The 20349-nt window shown below is 36.3% G+C and overlaps 4 protein-coding genes across 4 annotated transcripts in view; 2 read left to right on the top strand and 2 right to left on the bottom strand.

Moving 5' to 3' along the window:
- Positions 1-16: 16 nt before the first annotated feature.
- On the top strand, positions 17-3160 carry psmb1 (proteasome 20S subunit beta 1). The gene is made up of 6 exons (XM_065249677.2): positions 17-195; positions 852-959; positions 1682-1763; positions 2085-2214; positions 2300-2406; positions 2868-3160. Exons 1-6 carry the CDS (start codon positions 92-94, stop codon positions 3051-3053), a joined length of 717 nt encoding a protein of 238 aa, XP_065105749.1. The 5' UTR covers positions 17-91; the 3' UTR covers positions 3054-3160.
- A 944-nt stretch (positions 3161-4104) lies between these two features.
- Positions 4105-9326, bottom strand: dnaaf10 (dynein axonemal assembly factor 10). The gene is made up of 8 exons (XM_065249673.1): positions 9026-9326; positions 8624-8724; positions 8383-8513; positions 8145-8246; positions 7614-7729; positions 6548-6682; positions 5456-5553; positions 4105-4866 (listed from the first exon to the last, which is right to left on the bottom strand). The coding sequence occupies exons 1-8, from the start codon at positions 9209-9211 to the stop codon at positions 4659-4661; spliced, it is 1077 nt and encodes a 358-aa protein (XP_065105745.1). The 5' UTR covers positions 9212-9326; the 3' UTR covers positions 4105-4658.
- Positions 9327-9649: 323 nt separating this feature from the next.
- On the top strand, positions 9650-13063 carry pno1 (partner of NOB1 homolog). Its single transcript, XM_065249678.1, has 7 exons — positions 9650-9924; positions 10731-10880; positions 10968-11051; positions 11379-11439; positions 11515-11632; positions 12416-12486; positions 12804-13063. The coding sequence occupies exons 1-7, from the start codon at positions 9742-9744 to the stop codon at positions 12869-12871; spliced, it is 735 nt and encodes a 244-aa protein (XP_065105750.1). The 5' UTR covers positions 9650-9741; the 3' UTR covers positions 12872-13063.
- Positions 13064-13087: 24 nt separating this feature from the next.
- The window catches only part of ppp3r1a (protein phosphatase 3, regulatory subunit B, alpha a), a 34081-nt gene continuing 26819 nt past the window's right edge, over positions 13088-20349 (bottom strand). Inside the window, exons 3-6 of the mRNA XM_065249682.2 lie at positions 19652-19828; positions 18371-18430; positions 18089-18273; positions 13088-14747 (exon numbers count right to left, since the gene is read on the bottom strand). Of these exons, the coding sequence (XP_065105754.1) occupies positions 14700-14747; positions 18089-18273; positions 18371-18430; positions 19652-19828 (470 nt within the window). The 3' untranslated portion in view covers positions 13088-14699. The remainder of the gene's footprint in view (positions 14748-18088; positions 18274-18370; positions 18431-19651; positions 19829-20349) is intronic.

Here is a 20349-nt window from a genome sequence, read left to right as displayed (position 1 = left end):
CGAAATCGCCCATCACTACGTACAGGAAGCAAGGACCTGTCAACTTCCGGCGGCCATATTGCGGTGAGACAGCGAGTTTTGGTTGTATTTCATGATGATATCCTCTCAGAGTTACGGCGATAATGGCAAAATGAAGGAGTATCACTACACGGGACCAGTGGAGCACAAATTCTCCCCCTATGCGTTCAACGGAGGGTAAGAAACCAACAACAAAATAATGCGATATGATTTGTATCAAGCAAGAGCTAAGATAGACAACACTCCGCTTGATTTTACATATCGCAAATGAAGCGATAATCTCTTAAATTTTTATTTAGTGGTGTTATTCATGTTGTATTCAAGTTTCACAGTTCAGTAGCAGCCGCCCGTAAAATTACTGAGTGATCATACTGTATGAGCTGATGTTGGCTCTACTGCTGTTTTAGTTTCACTATCAAAAACGGGTCATTCAAATAAAAAATAAATAAAAAAGATCAAGAATGTGACTTATAAGACTTATTTATTGAAAGTAGCTCACTCTGGCAATAATAATAAAAATAATGCTACATCATTTCTAATGTCTAATCAGTAGACTCGACTTCACAACTACACTAATGCTACATCTTGTACTGATGTCTTTATCTTTTTATAATTTCTGTGGGTGTTGTACTCATGCCTATGTAGTCTATATTGTGTTATTGTTGTGATAAATGTGTTAAAAACTGCATTGCTATTAGGACCTCCTTGTACACCTGCTGTCTCAAGTGAATTGTTGCTGTCTGAATCACACACGTCTTCAGGATAACATACTAAACAAACTAAAGGATGGGACTGTATGATGTGATATTAAATGAGATGTGTTTTTTCCTTAGGACTGTGCTGGCTGTGGCTGGAGAAGACTTTGCTCTCGTGGCTTCAGACACACGTTTGAGTGAGGGATACAGCATCCACAGCCGCGATTCCCCAAAATGCTACAAACTGTAAGTGATGCAGTGCTTTACTCTTTATTTCATATGCACACACTGATGTTACTTCATGTGTAGGGTTGCAAAGGGACCAAAAAGTTTCCATGCGAACCCAATCTGGGAAATATTCCAAATTGGAAACTTAATAGGAATTTACAGGAATTATTTGGGGAAATTTATTTAAACTGTATCATTTACAAACATAAATATACATTTTGTTTTGTTTGGTCATAAGCAGATATGCATGCAAGGTAATAAAACTTTTTGAAAAATCCTGATATTTACACCTTTCAAGCCGTGTATTTATTTGTTCAAAAATCCTTCAGAAACCATTCTTCTTTCAAAAACATGAAAAATAGTAATTTGTCCAAACTTTTGGGAATGCTGTATGATAACAGACAACTGGCTTGCAGAATGTAGAAGAAAGAGCATCACAGCTTGATAGCTAGCCTCATGAATTTTTTTATGAAATAGTGCTAGCTTACATTTAGATATCTGATTTTCTGGCTAACTAGCTAGCTACTGTATAAACACAATTTGGTATTTGCTAGTTGAACTATTAATACCATATATCAAAAATTCTCAGTTTATTCCCATATCTTCCTGTTAATTCCCATGGAAAGTTACCCATCTTGAAAATTCCCAGAATTTTGCAACCCTATTAATGTGTCACTTAGAGATCAGTGCTTAACATTCGAGCAGGTTCAAGAGGATCTCTCTGGTTCATTCCTATACAGGACAGACACAACTGTGCTTGGCTGCAGTGGTTTCCATGGTGACTGCTTGACTCTAACCAAAATCATTGAGGCGAGACTGAAGGTAGGCTAGAAATTTTTTTTTTTACATTTATTTAAGCTTTTTAATTCATGATTGCTACCTAGTAATATTACTGTTATACGAGACATTTGTAAACATAAACAAGGTGTGAAATCAGATAGCGCCTTCACCCTTTTGTGCTGAAGCTAAAATGTTGGCATATTAATGGGTAGCTGGCAAAAATAAGGCACCATTATGATGTCTTTGACTTTAACTAAGCGTAATACATCAGACCTCTCATTTCCTCCAAGACACTAACAAGCAGATAGAGGAATCGAGCACAGAATGGCTATTTTCTCATGAACGATCATTTCTCTGTTATAGATGTACAAGCATTCAAATAATAAGATCATGACAAGCGGGGCCATCGCAGCCATGCTGTCAACTATTCTATATGGCCGGCGTTTCTTCCCTTACTATGTGTACAACATCATCGGCGGTCTCGACGAGGAAGGCGAGTACACTGAGAAATGCCTTTCAGTTTATTACAGATAAAGAATTACATTTTAAACACAAGTGATTTCTTTTTGTTATTCAAGGTCGAGGTGCGGTTTACAGTTTTGATCCAGTTGGATCATACCAGCGGGACACTTACAAAGCAGGTGGTTCAGCGAGTGCAATGTTGCAGCCTCTTCTGGACAACCAGGTTAAGACACTTTTATTTTACTTATTTAACATTCATTGTTATTGTTCAAAGAAAATGAATTTGTACTAAAGACTCATCGTTCTCATTACTGTCACGAAAGTTTGAATATATTATGTTCATCATTAAATATATATTTTGAAATGCATTAAATACTTTTGTTCAGTAATTAATCACCCTATGTAAAATGTGTGGACCTGCACATGTTTTTGTGAGACTCTCAATCCCAACTGGAGCGAGTGTCTCTTAAGGTTTTCTTGTGTAGTAGATTGTTTGAATCTCTATATTATCTCTAGAGAATTGTTTTAACCTAAACATCTCAACTTAAATCATTGATCTTACAGTCCCAGTTTAGTTTGTTTTATTGGTGTAAGGTCTCTGATATGAACTAACACCTAAGAAAGGTTTAATGCATGTAGTCCGATACCTTCCTGAAAGCTTAAACGAGTGTATTTTGTGTTCAGATCGGATTCAAGAACATGGAGAATGTTGAACAGCTGCCCCTGAGCCAGGAGAAAGCCATACAGCTGGTGAAGGATGTGTTTATCTCTGCTGCAGAGCGAGATGTCTACACAGGAGATGCTCTCAAGTTATGCATCATCACCAAGGAAGGCATCCGAGAAGAGATTGTGCCCCTCAGGAAAGACTGAGATGATGCCTCGCCAAAACTAGCCTGTTTGTGTTTTTCTGAAGTTGCAACTTTCAATCCGCTGTTCTTTTTATATTTCTATTCAAGAATAAATACATGCAACCAGTATCAATATTGTCTTTCATTCAAAATGGATTATTCTCTATGAGAATTATAGCTTTTGTTTCTATGAGATCCTATTGAGAATGTAAAACCTGCTTTGGTTTCAGGTTACCAGCATAGCAAATGATAATGAAATGATTTATTTCAAACAATTGCACAAACAACACCGTTTGGTATCAGTTGCATTTGGCTAACATGGTCAGCAAATGACATTTTGTATGTCAACAGTACAATGGACAATGTTTTTTGGATCATTTATGACATCAGAAAACTTCACTTTTGGGGAAACTATTTCTTGAGTACTGTTAAAATGTGATATTTTAATACTTTTACTGAAGCAGTACTGAAATTGTTCATTTGTAACTTGTAACAGTCATTTTTGCAGTAAGGTATCTGCACTTTTGCTCAAGTATGGTTTTAGGTTGGGGTAAGCAGGGCACAAACTAACGCAGGGTTAATTGTAACACTGCTACTTCACATATTTATACAGGGCAATATGTGCCTTTGGTCTGAAAAGTAGTCAATTTTTTCATCTTTTTTTTCCATTCCTGATTTGGGTGTGCAAGTCCTTATATTATTTTAATCACTTTCTTGTTACCTAAAACATAACAATTTTAAAACATGTCAGAAACTCTTAGTAACTGATAGCTGGGACTGCAAACATTTTTACACAGTAAGTTGTCACACAGGGTTACAATTAAGCCTCGGGTATTCAATGATAATGAAATGAAAACAATGTAAATACTATTAATGAAAATGATAACTGTTAATACAATATCAGGGGAAATAACTCACAATTATGATTTTTTTTTTGTTTTAGTTTGCAAGCCATAAAAAATTCAAACTATTTACATGCATTGCTGCATAATACAAGGATGTTTAGATGAAGGATCATGAATGGATAAATGTGTTGATAAATATATATATGTCTATAATAGATAAACAATATCCACCTTTAGTATATAGACACATTTTATTTATTTATTTGTGTTTAAACCAAAACTTCTAGCAGGTTTTACAACAAACCCTCTGTTTGTTAAAATTAACCCCACCTAACGTTTGCGCTCGTGTCACTTTTGGTGTAATTGTACGATAACGGTAGGTCCCACAAACAAAACTTTAACTTTGTTCATTTGTAGAAGAGATGTGTGTGTTGATTGTGAAAAAATGATTAATCTAATATCAATATTTTTGAATGATAGAGCCAAAGCCAAAAAGTGTTAGATGCCCCATTCGCCTCTACTCTAGAACGCTGCAAAATGTTTAAGATACTGCCTCCCATGACTACATATACACAAACATCTGTGTTAATAAACTTATATCTTAATCAAATAGGGTTTAGGATATGGTAACTCATTTAATGTATGTATATCAACAAGCAATTCATATATAAAATTTTAACACAAAACTGAAAAATAATAGCACAATACATGTGGTATGTATCTAGTCAAAGATTCCAATTTGTTTGGGAATAATAAAACAAAGTTCAGAGTCTAATGTAAACTCAGACTCTGTTGAGCTTGGTCACAATGAGGACTCGCACAGACTGGTCAAATGAAGAGCAAACACAAAGACCCTGTTTATCAGGACTCCAGTCAAGACTAGAAATGGGTTGTGTAGATACAGTGACATTCTGCAGGAGATTCACGGTCCCAGCTACACCCATTTCTACATCATCTGCACCCTTTTTACTCCTTTGAGCTGGATATTCACTAGAAGAAATTAAACATGGCAGAGACAAAAATGATTTATGTAATAATGTCATTTCACTCTTCACATGTAAAACATTTATCAGGATTTCCACACTTTTTGACCCATGACATTATTCGATTAAGCATTTTATTTATTTATCCTGACATGACATGATCTTTTACTTTATTTTGTATGCAGATGTGTGATTATAATAGTACTTAAGTTGTTTTTGCCCCCCAAAATACAAAATTCAGTAATTTATGGCCTGACTTAAAAGCTCAGATTTCTGTGTTCCCTTTTAAGAACCTTTGGTTTTCACAGACTGGGTCACACATGTCGAAAGATCCAGGAACATTTGTTTCCTCATGTCATTACCGGGTCAGATTACCTTGTGTGTAACTATTTTGAATGAGAATCTTAATAGCCAGAATGTTGTCGTCATACTGGTTAACAATCAAGATTTTCTTTACATAAAGATCAATCATTTTCAACTTTTAAACATAGACTATAAAACCCATTACAGATTTTCCATTTTCAGGTCTGGAAATATTCCCTGATTTTTCTAGATTTTCACTGAAATGCAGTTCACATATATAAAGGTTCACTTACTATTTCCATAAATGTAGATTACCCGCTCCACCAGCTGTCATGAAAATGTCACGATTCTGAGGCAAATGCCTCACTTGCCATACTGTAGATTTATGAGCCTAAAACGCAGAGAGCAAATGACTTGATATATTTTAGGAGTACAAATATTTAGCAAAAACAATATTTTCACAGTGTACAGAAAAGATTTGGGGCGCGCCATAGCAAACCATTATTTTGTTTTTAAATAATGACTGTCAGGATTTACTTAAGACGCGCAGTGGATAATTAGCACTGTAAAGGTGTGGTCTAGATATTTTTACAACTGATCTTATTGCATTTGCATTTCTAAGAGTTTCCCTTTCAGACGCAAAACTTACGGGAGGAGATTATTTAAATGAATCATGCAACACGATTTACTAATGTTTGCCCGTGTGATATTACTGGTATTTGTGCCATTATTTAACACTAAAAAAGCATGTCTTAAACCATTTTGCGCTTGAAATGGCTGCAATTGGTGCTGATGGGCGATGCATCACAGAGATCAGAGAGTGCGTGGTAAGGCACATGTATTTTTTAACATGTAACAGTTTATTTGGAATGCCAGATGAACATATAATACAGTTTGCCAAGCCATGTTATTTTTTATAAATCAAAGGGGAGTCACACAATAGCAGGTGTTTCTTGTAAACCTTCATTTTTTTATCCTCCAGTACTTTTCAGTGTCCTATGGCTTCTTTGGGCTGGGATTTTACACCGCAAATTTTTAGCTGCGATGTCCGTGGTGCTGAATCAGGAGTCAGTAGTTCACCTCATCAGCTCTGCTTATTTGCGACCCTAAAACAAATTTGGCGCTGCTCTTGGTAGATTGTGTTGATCATTATGGAAATCAGCTGTTGCACCTGTGTTATTTCGTTTGTGCCAATAACCTGGAGATATAAACACCCCTATTTGCGCTTTTGCTACTTTGCCCCGTTTAGTAAATCTGGCCCTTGGTATTTATTTTTGCATCCTTGGTTGGAAGTTGAAGCGATTATTACCAGCTATGAAAGCAACTTGGAAAAACACGCTGATCCTACTCAAACGTTCCAAGAATGTTAATGCAGATTGAAATACCTTTTCAGATACTGAAGCAAAACCTTTGGTTGGGTGTTGAGTTCTCATGTCAAATACATGAAATCTTCCCTCTAATGATGTTGCCGTTAGTTTGTTCATGTTGATGTCTTTTCGGTCAAATTCAACACTGCATACCTGTTACAGACGAAAAGCTTTCAGATAAATGCTGCTTGGGAGCCAAACTGTCTCTGTGTCTACACCAAACATTGTGAGGTTGTCTATGCCGCTTGTCATTTCTGCACATTACATTGTGGACCAATCAGCTGATAGCAACAACAAATGAGGCCAAAACTTTCGTTCTGACAGCAAACGTCTAGTCTAACAGTGTCATTATTACAGCATTAATTCAAGCTGCAATCTGCCAAACTTTTGTCTCTCTATCCACATCTCTGTATGAAACATAAACAGCAGGTTATTTTACATACTTATATGTGGTGAAGTCAAATGATGTCAAACTGTCATCCAACCCCACAGTTCATATTATAAATCTATATTATAATCTTAACCTTATGAAGTAAGGAGACAGATTTCAACACTGATTATAATGTAGGGGTAAGCAGGGCACAAAATAACGCAGGGTTAATTTTAATACGGCTACTTTACATATTTCAACAGGGCTGAGCAATCTGTACATTTGGTCTTTTTCTCTTACTGTCAGAAGATGATTTGTGAAAATTGTATGTGTTTTGGTTAAGATTTTGAACAAAGAGTGTTTTGGAGGTTTCACCTATGGGCTTAGTTGTAACGTTTGCACTCGTGTCACTTTCGGTGTAATTGGACGATAACAGTAGGTCACACAAACAAACTTTAAGTGTTCATTTGTAGCAGAGGTGTGTGTTAATTGTGTAAAAAATTTATTACTCTGACGTAAATATTTTTTGAATTATAGAGCCAAAGTCAAAAAGTGTTAGGTTGTGACCCGCTCTCCCCTACTTGCTTAATAACTGATTTAGTTTATTTTTAACCAAATTAAGGTTACAGTTAGCAGCTTCAATAAACACTGAAATATTCTTATATAAAAACATGTTAAATATAAAGGCATTAAAGAACTTTTCCACCCACTTACACCATTTTTGATATTCGTCTCCCATCGTAGAGACATGTTTCTTAGATCAAATAGTTTGATGTCACCGTTGTCATATCCAGCACAGACACAACGGTCCTGGTCATTGAAAGCATGACCTTTAGATAAAACGAGACAATCTGAAATGAGCATTTTGTATTCATCTCAAATCAAATGTATGTGAAAGGATTATATTTGGACTATATTTGTTTCAGTGTTATAAAAAGCATAATACAACACACATTACAATGACAGTTTTCAATAGATTCAAAACTAGACAAAAACAGAAACATTTACTTTAGAATCTGTCATAATAAACACCGACTAATTCTTCACAATAATTCACAGTGATAAAAATAAGTGCCTTTACTACAGAAATTTCCATGACACTTCACAGTAGATTTTACCAGTTTCTGTAACTTTCCCATGCTTTAAATCCCAACTTTATAAGTCACAAATATTTCTGTGTGTTTTGTGTCTGATGGAACAATGTTTTCATAACAGACCTTTAATATAATTGTCAAAAATACATACCAAATGCAACTGTCCAACAATCTCTCTTTGTTTCTCCTTCCAATGGCTCCATGTTTGCCACAGGTGTGTCTTTTTGTCGGGGGTCCCACACTTTAACTGTACCTGTAAGACCACAGATAAAAAATCAAATAAAACAATCATTGAAATAAAAAAAGCATCAATCCTAGAGCAAGCTCAATTTCCATGCACATGCGAGGAAAAATCATGGTGGTTTTGTTTTAACAATAACGTCAGTTACCGTCTCGACTTCCAGTAACAATTTCAGGTGCCCCGTCACCAATGCCCAGCCCTCCTACTCCATCAATGCTGTTTATGATCTCCTTGTGTGCCTTTACGGAGTATACAGGACACTCAGGGACTTCGAGATTCCTGCAACGCAAAAAGAGGCTTTATTAAAAGATTACTTTAACTCTCTCTGTGGATGGATGATGAATGTGATATGGAGTGAATTAAGACCAACAGATGCAACAAAACCACACCAAACATTAAGACTGCCATCAAAGTCTCCCGTGGCCAGATGCCTCTGCTGAAGAGATGTCGCTCCAAATGTTCCACATTTGATAGGCTTGGCTTTTTCTATCTGGAATATACAAATTAATCAATCAATCAACAAAATGCATTTTAAAAAAATACCTATTCTAGCAAGATAACAAGTTATTGTGGGTTCGCATGCATTTCTACTAACAGTTTTAAATGAAAGCGTTTAAGAATTAAACACATTCTCTTGACTGGCAGGAGATTGCGACCGACCCGAGCTAAAGAAGAGCCGTTTCGGTGTTACCATGACAACCAAGTGTTTGGCGTTTTCTAGAAATCTGAACTTTGACAGTGCATGTCATGTAGTTTATTTGTTTCGTGTCAAGCGAAAGATCATTTCAAACCTCTTTGATCAGCTGCAGTTCCCCGTGTTGAATCTCATAGATCTGCATTACTCCCGTTCCTCTCGCCAGGTTTCCCATACAAACAAACTTTGCGCTGCAGGGAATCCATTTGCTCTCAAAAACAGTGTAATTCAAACTTTTCTGAATGTGCGCTATTATCTGCGGTTTCTCCAAGCCTGCTGACATGTTTTGGATTCAGCTTATAAGAAATATAACGAAAAATTAAGCGACTTTAGTGGTGTTTAGGCATCTATCTCCTCACAGCTTGCTCCCTTTTCCCCGACCCGTGCTCGTTCAGGACCCTCACACAACACACAGCTGCCCTAGTTGTTGCCTGATCTAAATTAACCGCAAACTTACATTTTCATACATAATACGGAATATTTTTTTAAGATTAATTCATTAATTACAAGTAGTTGTAGACAACTAAAGAACATATGTTTCCTCATTAAACGTGCAAAAAAAAATTCCACAACGCACAATTAATGTTCATTCTAAAACGTTTCAATTAAAGTTTAGAGCAAAAGTTATTATTTATACATTATTTAAAGCAACTTTAACGACGTTTACTAAAATTCATGAACAATTTATAAGACTTAAGTATCAATCTGGCACGATTTAGACAGCAATAGGGTCCTTTCTCGAACATGGAGGACGCCGCGTGTTTACCATAAACATCTCCGCCGAGCTGTAGTTTAAAAAAATATAATTTAACAATGGACTCAATAACAAATACAGCAGCTGATGGGGCTGTAGCTGTGGACAATGACTCATTTGAGAAGGTGAAATCAAAAAAGACTCATAAACGCAAGCGGGACGCGGGTGAGATGGAAATGGACACGGACACAGTAGCACACAAGAGACCGCAGTTCCCACCAATATCAGGAGATCAGCTGAGGGTACAGTTAAACATTACATTCAATGTGTCTGTCTAATGTAGAACGTGGTATTACATTGAAAGAGCCCGTGAATTATTTAAATGCCACTCGTTGTTTAAGTTCCTCACGTGTTGTCCAAGTGTGCTGTGCGCATGCGCGGTGCTCAGCTGATGTTGGATCAAGTCTGTTTATAAAATGCAAATGTTTGTAGTTATTGTATTAAAACGGCCTGTTAAATGCAAATGGCTGTGTCGATCACAGTTTTTTTATTAACAGGAATATATAATAAGATGCTAATTCCTCTAGTGGACTAAGTAATTTATTAAGAAATAAAGTAGAATATATTTGTGCAAAGTATGCATGTGACTATGAAATGTGCAAACAGCAGATTATTATAAAGAATATTATTATTCATGATAATTAAGATTATGTATAATGATTATGTTTGAGGAGTTTTTCAAATGCATGTTATAAAAGACTCAAACTAACAGTGATTTTAGATTAGGACTTCCTACTGATCAAAAGCCGTAGTACATGAAAAAACTGCATAATATTGGCAGCCATTGCGATTTGGAATCGTTATTAGACAGTTATTATTAGTGTGTATCGGCATTAATCGTCCCATTCCTAGAACTGAAAAGGGGCAAAACAACAACATTTTTAAAATGTTATAATTTTTTTCACAGTGCTGTTTATTAAAACAAAGAGAATTTATGTATGATGATGGTAAAATATGTTAGAAATAGAAAAGGCTGTTTAATAAACTGCCCTTTAAATGATGTCTTATATGATGTCTTGTCGTCTTGTATTTTTACTGTTTGTTACAGGGTGGTGCAGATGAAATGCGCAAAGTTCCTGTCCCCGCTCACCGCTACACACCTCTGAAAGAAAACTGGATGAAAATTTTCACCCCCATTGTTGAAAACCTACAGCTTCAAGTGCGCTTTAATCTCAAATCAAGAAATGTGGAGATCAAAGTAGGCTAAATCTGTACAGCTGTGTGCTTTAATTTTTTTTAAGCTGCATCCTCATGTTTGCTGATGTAAACCTCTCTTACTTGACAGACATGTAAAGAAACTCAAGACATCGGTGCTCTCACCAAAGCTGCAGATTTTGTCAAGGCCTTCATTTTAGGATTTCAGGTGGAGGTGAGTGCCAGTACAACATTTAGTATGTTATGTATTCATATAGGTAAATATTATATTGTTGCATCTAAATAAAATGATTAAATCACACTCTTCATAAAGTTTTGGTTTGTTTGCCGATAAAATGGCTATTATGTTACATCTAGAAGATATTTACATCTAATCTGCTGCAATGACTCTTTGCTAAAAACATACATTTTAAGCCCCTTCAGAGCAGTTACATGAATGTGATTCTGTCTGTGAAATCCAGGCTAAAGTCTTATAATCTAATGATGAGATCTGGAGCCTTTATGAAATGAAGAGTAATGGTGTATAACTTATGTTAAACAGGACGCACTCGCACTGATCCGACTAGATGAACTGTTTTTGGAGACGTTTGATGTCACAGATGGTAAGTGACTATTAAACAGAGCCATATTTGTTTTGTTGAATGCTTTGTGTTCAATTTTTCTTTGTGTCTTTGCAGTTAAGCCTCTGAAGGGAGACCATTTATCAAGAGCGGTCGGACGAATAGCTGGGAAAGGAGGCAAAACGAAATTCACCATTGAGAACGTGACAAAAACAAGGATTGTGCTCGCAGACACGTGAGTCATTTTTATACATTAGAAAAACTCATTAAGAAAAGCACTTTAATCATCTGCATCTGTTTAAACCTGATGTTATTCTTGTTTAATACTTTTGTACTAAAATAAAAATCTCTGTTGTTTTGGTTGAATTCATACAAAAAATCAAAATGATGTCATTATTCGCTAATGTTCGTGTCTTATCAAATACAGTGGTGGCCGGTGACTTCTTTTTTTCAAGGGCGCTAGATGCAAAGTTCGTCACAACATGTATGTAGCCCGTCATGTGTGTGGTTCCTTATTTCAAAATTTTGTGTTTTGCGCTTCGAGAGATCCTGTGTGCATCACGTGTTTTGTCAAAAATGAAGTGCCTGCTGCAGACGCGTCTAAAGGGTTTATGATAAAAGAGACACTTGCGTTTGCCAGATACTCGCATAATCTCATGCGTAATAAAATTTTACTTTAATGGAGTGTCTTGCGCATATTTTGTGAACATAAGCGTCTCATTTTTAAATCATTAATGGTTTTGACGTGTGTGCAGCAGGCACTTATTTTGACAAAACATGCATTTCTCAACACGCAGAACACATATTTTGAAAAAGGAACCACACACGGGACACTCCGAACATTTATTTTGAATTAGCGCCCTTCGGATGAGTAGTCAACACGCCGCCACTGATCAAATACATGCTATTATGCTTTACATGTTTGTATTTTTTTGTACAGCTTATTTTTAACAATGCAAAATCCTGAAAAGCTATAGAAATAAAATGTAATGGATTGTTTTGGTTCTTCTCTCTACAGTAAGATTCATATACTGGGATCATTCCAGAATATCAAAATGGCACGGACGGCAATATGCAACCTCATTCTTGGTTAGTAAAAGTCAAGCTTTTAGCTTATGTCTTTTTGAGTAATTCTGTGGTCACACTAGACTTTTAGTTTCATTGATTTCCATTTATACATGTGTGAATGTGACAGACCAGAAACACAAGCATATGTGAAAACATTTAGCATTTTGGCTCGTTTTAAAGATCAGGTTTGGTGAACTTTGACCAAAAGATGATCGATATGTCACAGCGTTACCTTGATAATACCACTTGAGATATCCGGTTGCTTGCTGAAAGTCTAGTTTAACAGCAGCATTAACAGGAATGAAAACTAATTATTACTTTTCATTGAACTCTAACAGGGAGTCCTCCATCAAAGGTGTACGGCAACATTCGGGCCGTGGCGAGCCGTGCGGCTGAGAGGTTCTAATGTGAAATCTACTCATCTTTATGTTACACATGGACTGATTTATGATGCCTGTGCCTCATTGCTATGAAATGTTGAAATCCATGAACTGTAATAGGCATCAATCTGAGCACCAGTGGACTGATGTTATTTGACAGATTATTTATACCGGTTAACTCACTTTAAAAATAAATAAACACATCAATGAAAATCAAATGCAGTGTGGATCCAGTAACTCAACATGTTTTATAGTTTTTATTGTGTTTATACAGAATCAAGTAGTTTGAAAAATCATCATATGATGCAGCATGCACAATAGACCTCCTCAAAATGACATTTAATAATGCACCCTCAGATATATATGAGGTAACTCAGTCCATTCACCAAAAAAGATTGAATACCTTACAGGATTTAAAGATGTGCATTTAAAAGTCAAAGGAACATATTATCACCTAAATCTGGTATGCGATTTGACAACTGTATGAATCTAATGAAGAAATGCAAGTAATGCTTTGTTTTGCATCGTTTCAAATTTGGCAATGTTTAGTTGTAATGGATATTTGACATCAATTTCACAGTTAAGTGTAAACAATCAGCAAAGGTTTATAATCTAAACATGCAGATAGGAAGAAGTTTAAACAGGCAAAACAGATCCTTTATGTTTCTCAATGAGACCCGGTGATGTGTGTAAAAAGTAAAAAGACATGACTTGTGTTTTTCATTAACATTCATTAGCCATAAATTTGGTTAAGCTGCTCCTGTCATGCATGTAAACATTCACAGTACATAAATGTGTTATAGTTTTATTCACGTGTACTTGTGTATACAAGCTTTTGGCTGCTCATATTCACTTGAAGAGTGTGCAGACTGTATAATACGTACATTACTCAATGATATCTATCTGCTTTTACATCATTTAGGGATTTAACAAATATAGAAATGAAATGATCCATTGTATAATTCAAATATACAGTGGCGCCAAAAGTCACATAAGCCACATTAAATAAAAACATTAAAGCAAGAGTCATTTATGTTGAATGCACTGTAGCTTAAGCAAGAAGCATGTTATTGCATTGATAACCTGCTATTACTCTTTAAAGATACCTTCACAACGCCATTAAATAAAGCACAGAGAAAAGTATCATTTCTTTGTGGATATGACTGGTTGGATAAGTATATATCAAAATGCATTTTTGTTAATTATATCTTTAAATCATTTGAATGAATCCAGATCATTTCTACTTGGTACCAGTGTTTGCTAAACTGTCTCAAGTTTGAGAAGAAAAAAATGCACTTTGCAACAATATAAACATTTATACATAAACATCACAATTAATACAAAAAACAATGAGTATTATACATGGTTAGATGCTAGAATTTAAAAATAATAGAAATGTTTCCCTTAATCTATCACATTTTTTGGTACACTGCGTATATCACAAAATGTGATGGAATAATATAAACCTGTAAATGGACATTATTTCATCATGCAGTGAAAACAGCTCTCTGGGTTAAGATCATGATGATAACTGTATGTTTTGCTTGGCACATCATAACCCTACTTACACTTATTTATATCAAATAAATATTAAAAAGAAGCATTAACAACTAAATAAATATGATCAAGCCAATGCCCTCTTCTCTCTATTACAGAAATGCTCTTTCAGTGTCAATAAGGCCTAATAGTGCTAGTCCAGGTTATTAAGCAGATCAGTTCAATATCACGTACAGTTGGCGTCACATAGCTTCGTGGCTTGGTAAATACTTCCATTTGAATACACAGAGAGCATTCGCTGAGCAGATAGTCAGAGATGAAGAGGAAAATGGATGGACGTCTGGAGATGAGACTTGCTTACACATCCACAACCATCTTCTTGTGTATGTCAAGACCTCCAACAACCTGTAGAAGCAAGTGAGAAATGTATATTAATGTGATAATGTATGGTAACCCATATTTGGAACGTAACCTCTGCATTTAACCCATTCCAGTAAGTAGTGACCACACATGCGCACACACGATCACTACATCGCTCAGAGAGCAATGTGCACTTGCTCCAGACAGAGCACCTCAATTACAACCTGCTGGCTCCAAAACTTAAACCAGCAACTCTTGGATTACAAGCCCGACTCTCTATTACACGTGAACTACAATGAGTTCTGCGTAGGGCCTATATCGTAGGCTACGGGGTTTTCATTCATACTTCTGCGTTATCATTTACACTGATGTACAATTACACATGCAGATCGCTAATAGGTAAATGTCCACACCGGGCATGTCATGGTGTGTACACGGCATCAAAGCAAAGCACAATATTGAAGCATCAACAGTGATGAGGTCGACCATATAGGAATAGACATATAGGAGTGACTTCTATTGCAGCTCGAGATAAATCACTCCTCAACTTGTCCCCTTCTTGTTTTTACCTTTGCAAGCAGAAATGAGGAAAGCACAGATTTTTTTTACCTGACAGGAGGGGTTAAATCCGACCAATTACAGCCCATGCGATCCGCGTAGAACAAATGCGTCGTTACATTTTATTTGAGAGGTGCGCATCAGGCTATGCATAGCCTACGCAGAATCAGACATCACGTGATTGTCTGATATGGGTGTTTTACGCCCAATACCGATATTCAGAAAACAGTGTGGCCAATATGACAAAAATGTAATTACAGTAAAGAGAGACAAGCCGATGAGAGATACGAGACAAAATGAAAAAAAAATTGTGAAACAAAATAAACATTTGTCATGATTAATATTTACAAACATACCCCTTATAAGTACATGAAAAATATATGACAGACATATATCTCACTTGTAAGTCGCTTTGGACAAAAGCGTCTGCTAAATGACAAAATGTAAATATATACTGTGTATATGACACCTCATGATCCCTGAAGACATTTAGTTCTGAAAATAATTTTGTTTTTAATTTTGTGTACATATTTCCTGTACTTTCTGTTTGTTTCTTAAAAAGAGTGATAAATAAATATGGATGGACATTAAAACTTTGCTAAAACAACAAAGCTTGTAATGGTGGCCTAAGACTTTTGCACAGTACTGTATATCGCCCAAAATACCGGGCACTGCAATATATCTCCATCACTAGTCGGAATTTCAATTTTAATGGAAAGTTACGAAACATTCAACAACAAACTAAATAATGAACTTTAAACCTATTGGCAAAAACTGTTATTATGATTATGATCAAAGCAATAGTCATTTATTACTGTTAAAGGTCTGCTTTGCTTCATGTTTAAAGATAATCTTTAGCCTTGATACAGTCTCTGTATATGTCCTCACGTAGCTTGTATACTTGCCTACAGGGCCTGACATAAACAAGTTTCTATTGTGGCTTATGGTTTTCTGAAGTTAATAGTCACTCAGCATTTTTACTGGCCATAATTTTGTTAAGAAACTAAACAAATGGTTTTGATTAAAGTGGATTATGGCCTACTAAAAGTTACTTGAGCAAAAATCTTTTATATGTACATTGGATACACACAAATAAAGATAACATGAAAACACCTGTTCAGTTTCTCATTAATGCAATTATCTAATCAACCAATCACATGGCAGTTGCTTCAATGCATTTAGGGGTGTGGTCCTGGTCAAGACAATCTCCTGAACTCCAAACTGAATGTCATAATGGGAAAGAAAGGTGATTTAAGCAATTTTGAGCGTGGCATGGTTGTTGGTGCCAGACGGGCCGGTCTGAGTATTTCACAATCTGCTCAGTTACTGGGATTTTCATGCACAACCGTTTCTAGGGTTTACAAATAATGGTGTGAAAAGGGAAAAACATCCAGTATGCGGCAGTCCTGTGAGCGAAAATGCCTTGTTGATGCTAGAGGTCAGAGGAGAATGGGCCGACTGATTCAAGCTGATAAAAGAGCAACTTTGACTGAATAACCACTCGTTACAACCGAGGTATGCAGCAAAGCATTTGTGAAGCCACAACACACACAACCTTGAGGCGGATACGCTACAACAGCAGAAGACCCCACTGGGTACCACTCATCTCCACTACAAATAGGAAAAAGAGGCTACAATTTGCACAAGCTCACCAAAATTGGACAGTTGAAGACTGGAAAAATGTTGCCTGGTCTCGATTTCTAAGGTCAGAATTTGGCGTAAACAGAATAATAACATGGATCCATCATGCCTTGTTACCACTGTACAGGCTGGTGGTGGTGGTGATGTAATGGTGTGGGGGATGTTTTCTTGGCACACTTTAGGCCCCTTAGTGCCAATCGGGCATCGTTTAAATGCCACGGCTTACCTGAGCATTGTTTCTGACCATGTCCATTCTTTTATGACCACCATGTACCCATCCTCTGATGGCTACTTCCAGCAGGATAATGCACCATGTCACAAAGCTCGAATCATTTCAAATTGGTTTCTTGAACATGGCAATGAGTTCACTGTACTAAAATGGCCCCCACAGTCACCAGATCTCAACCCAATGGAGGTTCTTTGGGATGTGGTGGAACGAGAGCTTTGTGCCCTGGAACTGCAAGATGCTATCCTATTAATATGGGCCAACATTTCTAGAGAATGCTTTCAGCACCTTGTTGAATCAATGCCACATATTAAGGCAGTTCTGAAGGTGAAAGGGGGTCCAACACAGTATTAGTATGGTGTTCCTTATAAACCTTTAGGTGAGTGTATTTAGCTCTGGTAAGGATTTGTGTAAAGCTCAATTTTTATGAAAACATACAATCTTTTCACTGTATAAGAAAACTTATAATATTAGGCTCTTGTTTAGTAATTATTTAAAAGATCATCATATAATATTATCATATAATTCACCTCACATGAATTTCATCGCATTACATTGGTCTGCGCAACACTGAGTGAAGGGGAATTCACCAAATAATATGAAAGGCACCACTGCTAAAATCCACCCACATTTAGTGGTTGTTAACATCAGACCCTGCTTGCCTGGTTTACACCTGGAATTAAGATGCGTTTTGGTCGATAAATGCACACACATGCAAGTATATATTTAAGAAATGTTTACATGTGTATATTCTGTTGTATATTTATGTATCATTTATATTATATATAAATATAAATACTTAATATATAAATATATATTTTTCTTAAATTGATTCATGCATGTGTGCATATTTATATATACATAATTATTTCACACACACATTTGTTGTAAACAAAACCTTTTTTTCTGCTATAGATTAATCGCGATTAATTCCTAGAGGAGATCTAATAAAACCTCTTACAGCACAAAATTCCTCGAAAGATATCCTTCCGTCTCCATCCTTGTCTGCATTGATGATGGTTTTATCCACTATCTGCTGAAGCTGTGTGTCCTTCAGGTTGTTGCCCACCATCATCTTAAGCACCTGGAAGAGCTCTCCATTTGAAATGTAGCCGTCTTTGTCCATGTCATAGATCCTAAAAGCGACTGAGGGAAAGCATAAAACAGAAGCGAAGAACCAAATGTAATGCAGGTGGCTACAGTATGTGAATTCAGCACAGAGATGGTTTAGACAGATACTCACAGCGAAGCTTCTGTTCCTTATCACCCTTCACGCTGAACTGAGATACACCCTCGATGAACTCTAGGATAAAGAGACCAAATGCATTAGGTGTGTAATGACACCGGACATACATACATACATACATAACGGGGATTTTGGCGTTTCAGTTCATGTTCCATAAACCACAACGAACACGTTGTTTCCACAAACCCGAATTACAGCACGGGGAGTCAACTTTAAAAGAATCATCTAATTCCTTAACTCCTAAAGACCCTGATGTCTGATACGACTTTAAAACAAGAACTGGCTTGCGTCAACTAACTCCATATTTTTGGCTGAAATCTGTTTAATGATAATCGTGATTGATAAGCACAAAGCAATCAAATAAAAAAACATCAAATCACATTTAAGATAAACATCATATCTCCACTCTCTCCTATGTATATACGTCTGATTCAGAACAACATAAAATCAGATAATGAGTGACACCCTTTGGTATCCCCCCGAAAGCTCATACAATCTTGACCATTCATTCCCACTCTGTGGAATGCTCTTTGTAACTCTATCCGATCACCCTTTTCCAGAAAATATTTATTTAGGACCAGTCACCACTGATATACACACACGTGACACGTTTGTGTATAATTTGACAAAACAACAGCTTGATTGGAAAAGACACAAAATAAACTACTTCTCTTTTACAATACTTTTTTGATCAATCGGTAGAGGATTACATTAGGTAGTAGCACAAAGTTTCAGGGCTTTGATTCCCAAACCATTCACAAACTAATAAAATATATGCTTTGGATAAAAACGTCTGACAAATGCATTCATGTATATTTATTTTCACACATCAGATGTCTCATATTTTAATCACATGATGATCTGCAGTGACTCTTGTCTGCACAGACTTTTGTTTAAAATGACCTGAAATCATTGTAAATAAAATCACATTACACATATGAAATGGTTTATGTGTTTAGTTTATCAAGGTTTTAAAATTGTAATAATACATGAAATGAATATAGTAAATAAGATGATAAATAGCTTCCAAGACAAAGTAAAATTAGTTGAAAAACATTCTTCACCAGGAAAACAAAGGATCTTTTCAACCTGTGATGCAACACGTCTGTGAAATCAGCTTAAAGTGGCCTGAAGTATTTCATGGTTTTGATTTTGAGGACATTCTTGTTTCCTCATAATTTTTAATAATAAACGCATTTTAAATAATAAACTAAAAGCAGAGTATTTTCTCCCTGTACATGTCAAAGATAGTTTGAGGAACCGATTGTTTGCTCTCACCTTTGAAGTCCACCTCACCGTTGCCGTCCGTGTCAAATATTTCAATCACTCTCTGCACCAATGGATTCTGCTGTAACTCGGGCAAGGACATGAACTCCTCCACACTGAGAGATCCTGAGTTATCCAGGTCGAGTTTCTTAAACCTCTTTCCCAGCCTTTTAATCTCATCAGCATCGACTAGAGTGGAAAGAAAGCAGGTGAGAAAACAAGAGACAGAAAAATTAAACAAATGAATGGAAGGGTTGACAACGTTTGCAAATGTGTATGAAGCGTTTAGCTTTTTGTCTGAGCAGGAAATGTAGAAATCTTCTAGCTATCAGTGTTTCAGCCAAAATACCTCCTAAATGTCTCAAACAATGCAAATTTGATGCACTTACATCCGGTGGAATGATTTTTAGCTACTGTTGGCATTTTATTGGCCATTCCCGAGTGAGGCTTCCCCATAGCACTACAGCTCTGGGCCATACCGCTCCCACGTATCCCAGTCTATAATACCACTGGTAAGCTTTTGAATATCATACTCTGTTACTAACTGTAAGCTCATTCAGTCTGTCATGTGACCCTTCAGTCTGCCCCCTCACACACCCAATGCTACTGTAACTGACGGAAAAGAAGGGAAATTGTGAATTCGACACATGAACAACATATATCTGGAAGGCTTAGCTAGTTTCAGATCAATTCAGAATCATTGAGTGTTG

This window comes from Paramisgurnus dabryanus, chromosome 20, assembly GCF_030506205.2.
Source record: "Paramisgurnus dabryanus chromosome 20, PD_genome_1.1, whole genome shotgun sequence".
NCBI lineage: Eukaryota > Metazoa > Chordata > Actinopteri > Cypriniformes > Cobitidae > Paramisgurnus > Paramisgurnus dabryanus.
The sequence above is the reverse complement of the archived record's forward strand: the minus strand, read 5'-3'. Positions and strand labels throughout refer to the sequence as shown.

What these genes read in the sequence shown, in the direction of transcription:
- psmb1 (XM_065249677.2), top strand. Translation starts at nt 92, where the DNA reads ATGATGATATCCTCTCAGAGTTACGGCGATAATGGCAAAATGAAGGAG. An exon ending in CCCTATGCGTTCAACGGAGG is followed by an intron (nt 196 to 851) that starts GTAAGAAACCAA and finishes TTTTTTCCTTAG; the next exon opens with GACTGTGCTGGCTGTGGCTG. An exon ending in TCATTGAGGCGAGACTGAAG is followed by an intron (nt 1,764 to 2,084) that starts GTAGGCTAGAAA and finishes TCTCTGTTATAG; the next exon opens with ATGTACAAGCATTCAAATAA.
- dnaaf10 (XM_065249673.1), bottom strand. Translation starts at nt 9,211, where the DNA reads ATGTCAGCAGGCTTGGAGAAACCGCAGATAATAGCGCACATTCAGAAA. An exon ending in GATGGCAGTCTTAATGTTTG is followed by an intron (nt 8,514 to 8,623) that starts GTGTGGTTTTGT and finishes TTTGCGTTGCAG; the next exon opens with GAATCTCGAAGTCCCTGAGT. An exon ending in TGTTACTGGAAGTCGAGACG is followed by an intron (nt 8,247 to 8,382) that starts GTAACTGACGTT and finishes GTGGTCTTACAG; the next exon opens with GTACAGTTAAAGTGTGGGAC.
- pno1 (XM_065249678.1), top strand. Translation starts at nt 9,742, where the DNA reads ATGGACTCAATAACAAATACAGCAGCTGATGGGGCTGTAGCTGTGGAC. An exon ending in TTTTAGGATTTCAGGTGGAG is followed by an intron (nt 11,052 to 11,378) that starts GTGAGTGCCAGT and finishes TATGTTAAACAG; the next exon opens with GACGCACTCGCACTGATCCG. An exon ending in AGGATTGTGCTCGCAGACAC is followed by an intron (nt 11,633 to 12,415) that starts GTGAGTCATTTT and finishes TTCTCTCTACAG; the next exon opens with TAAGATTCATATACTGGGAT.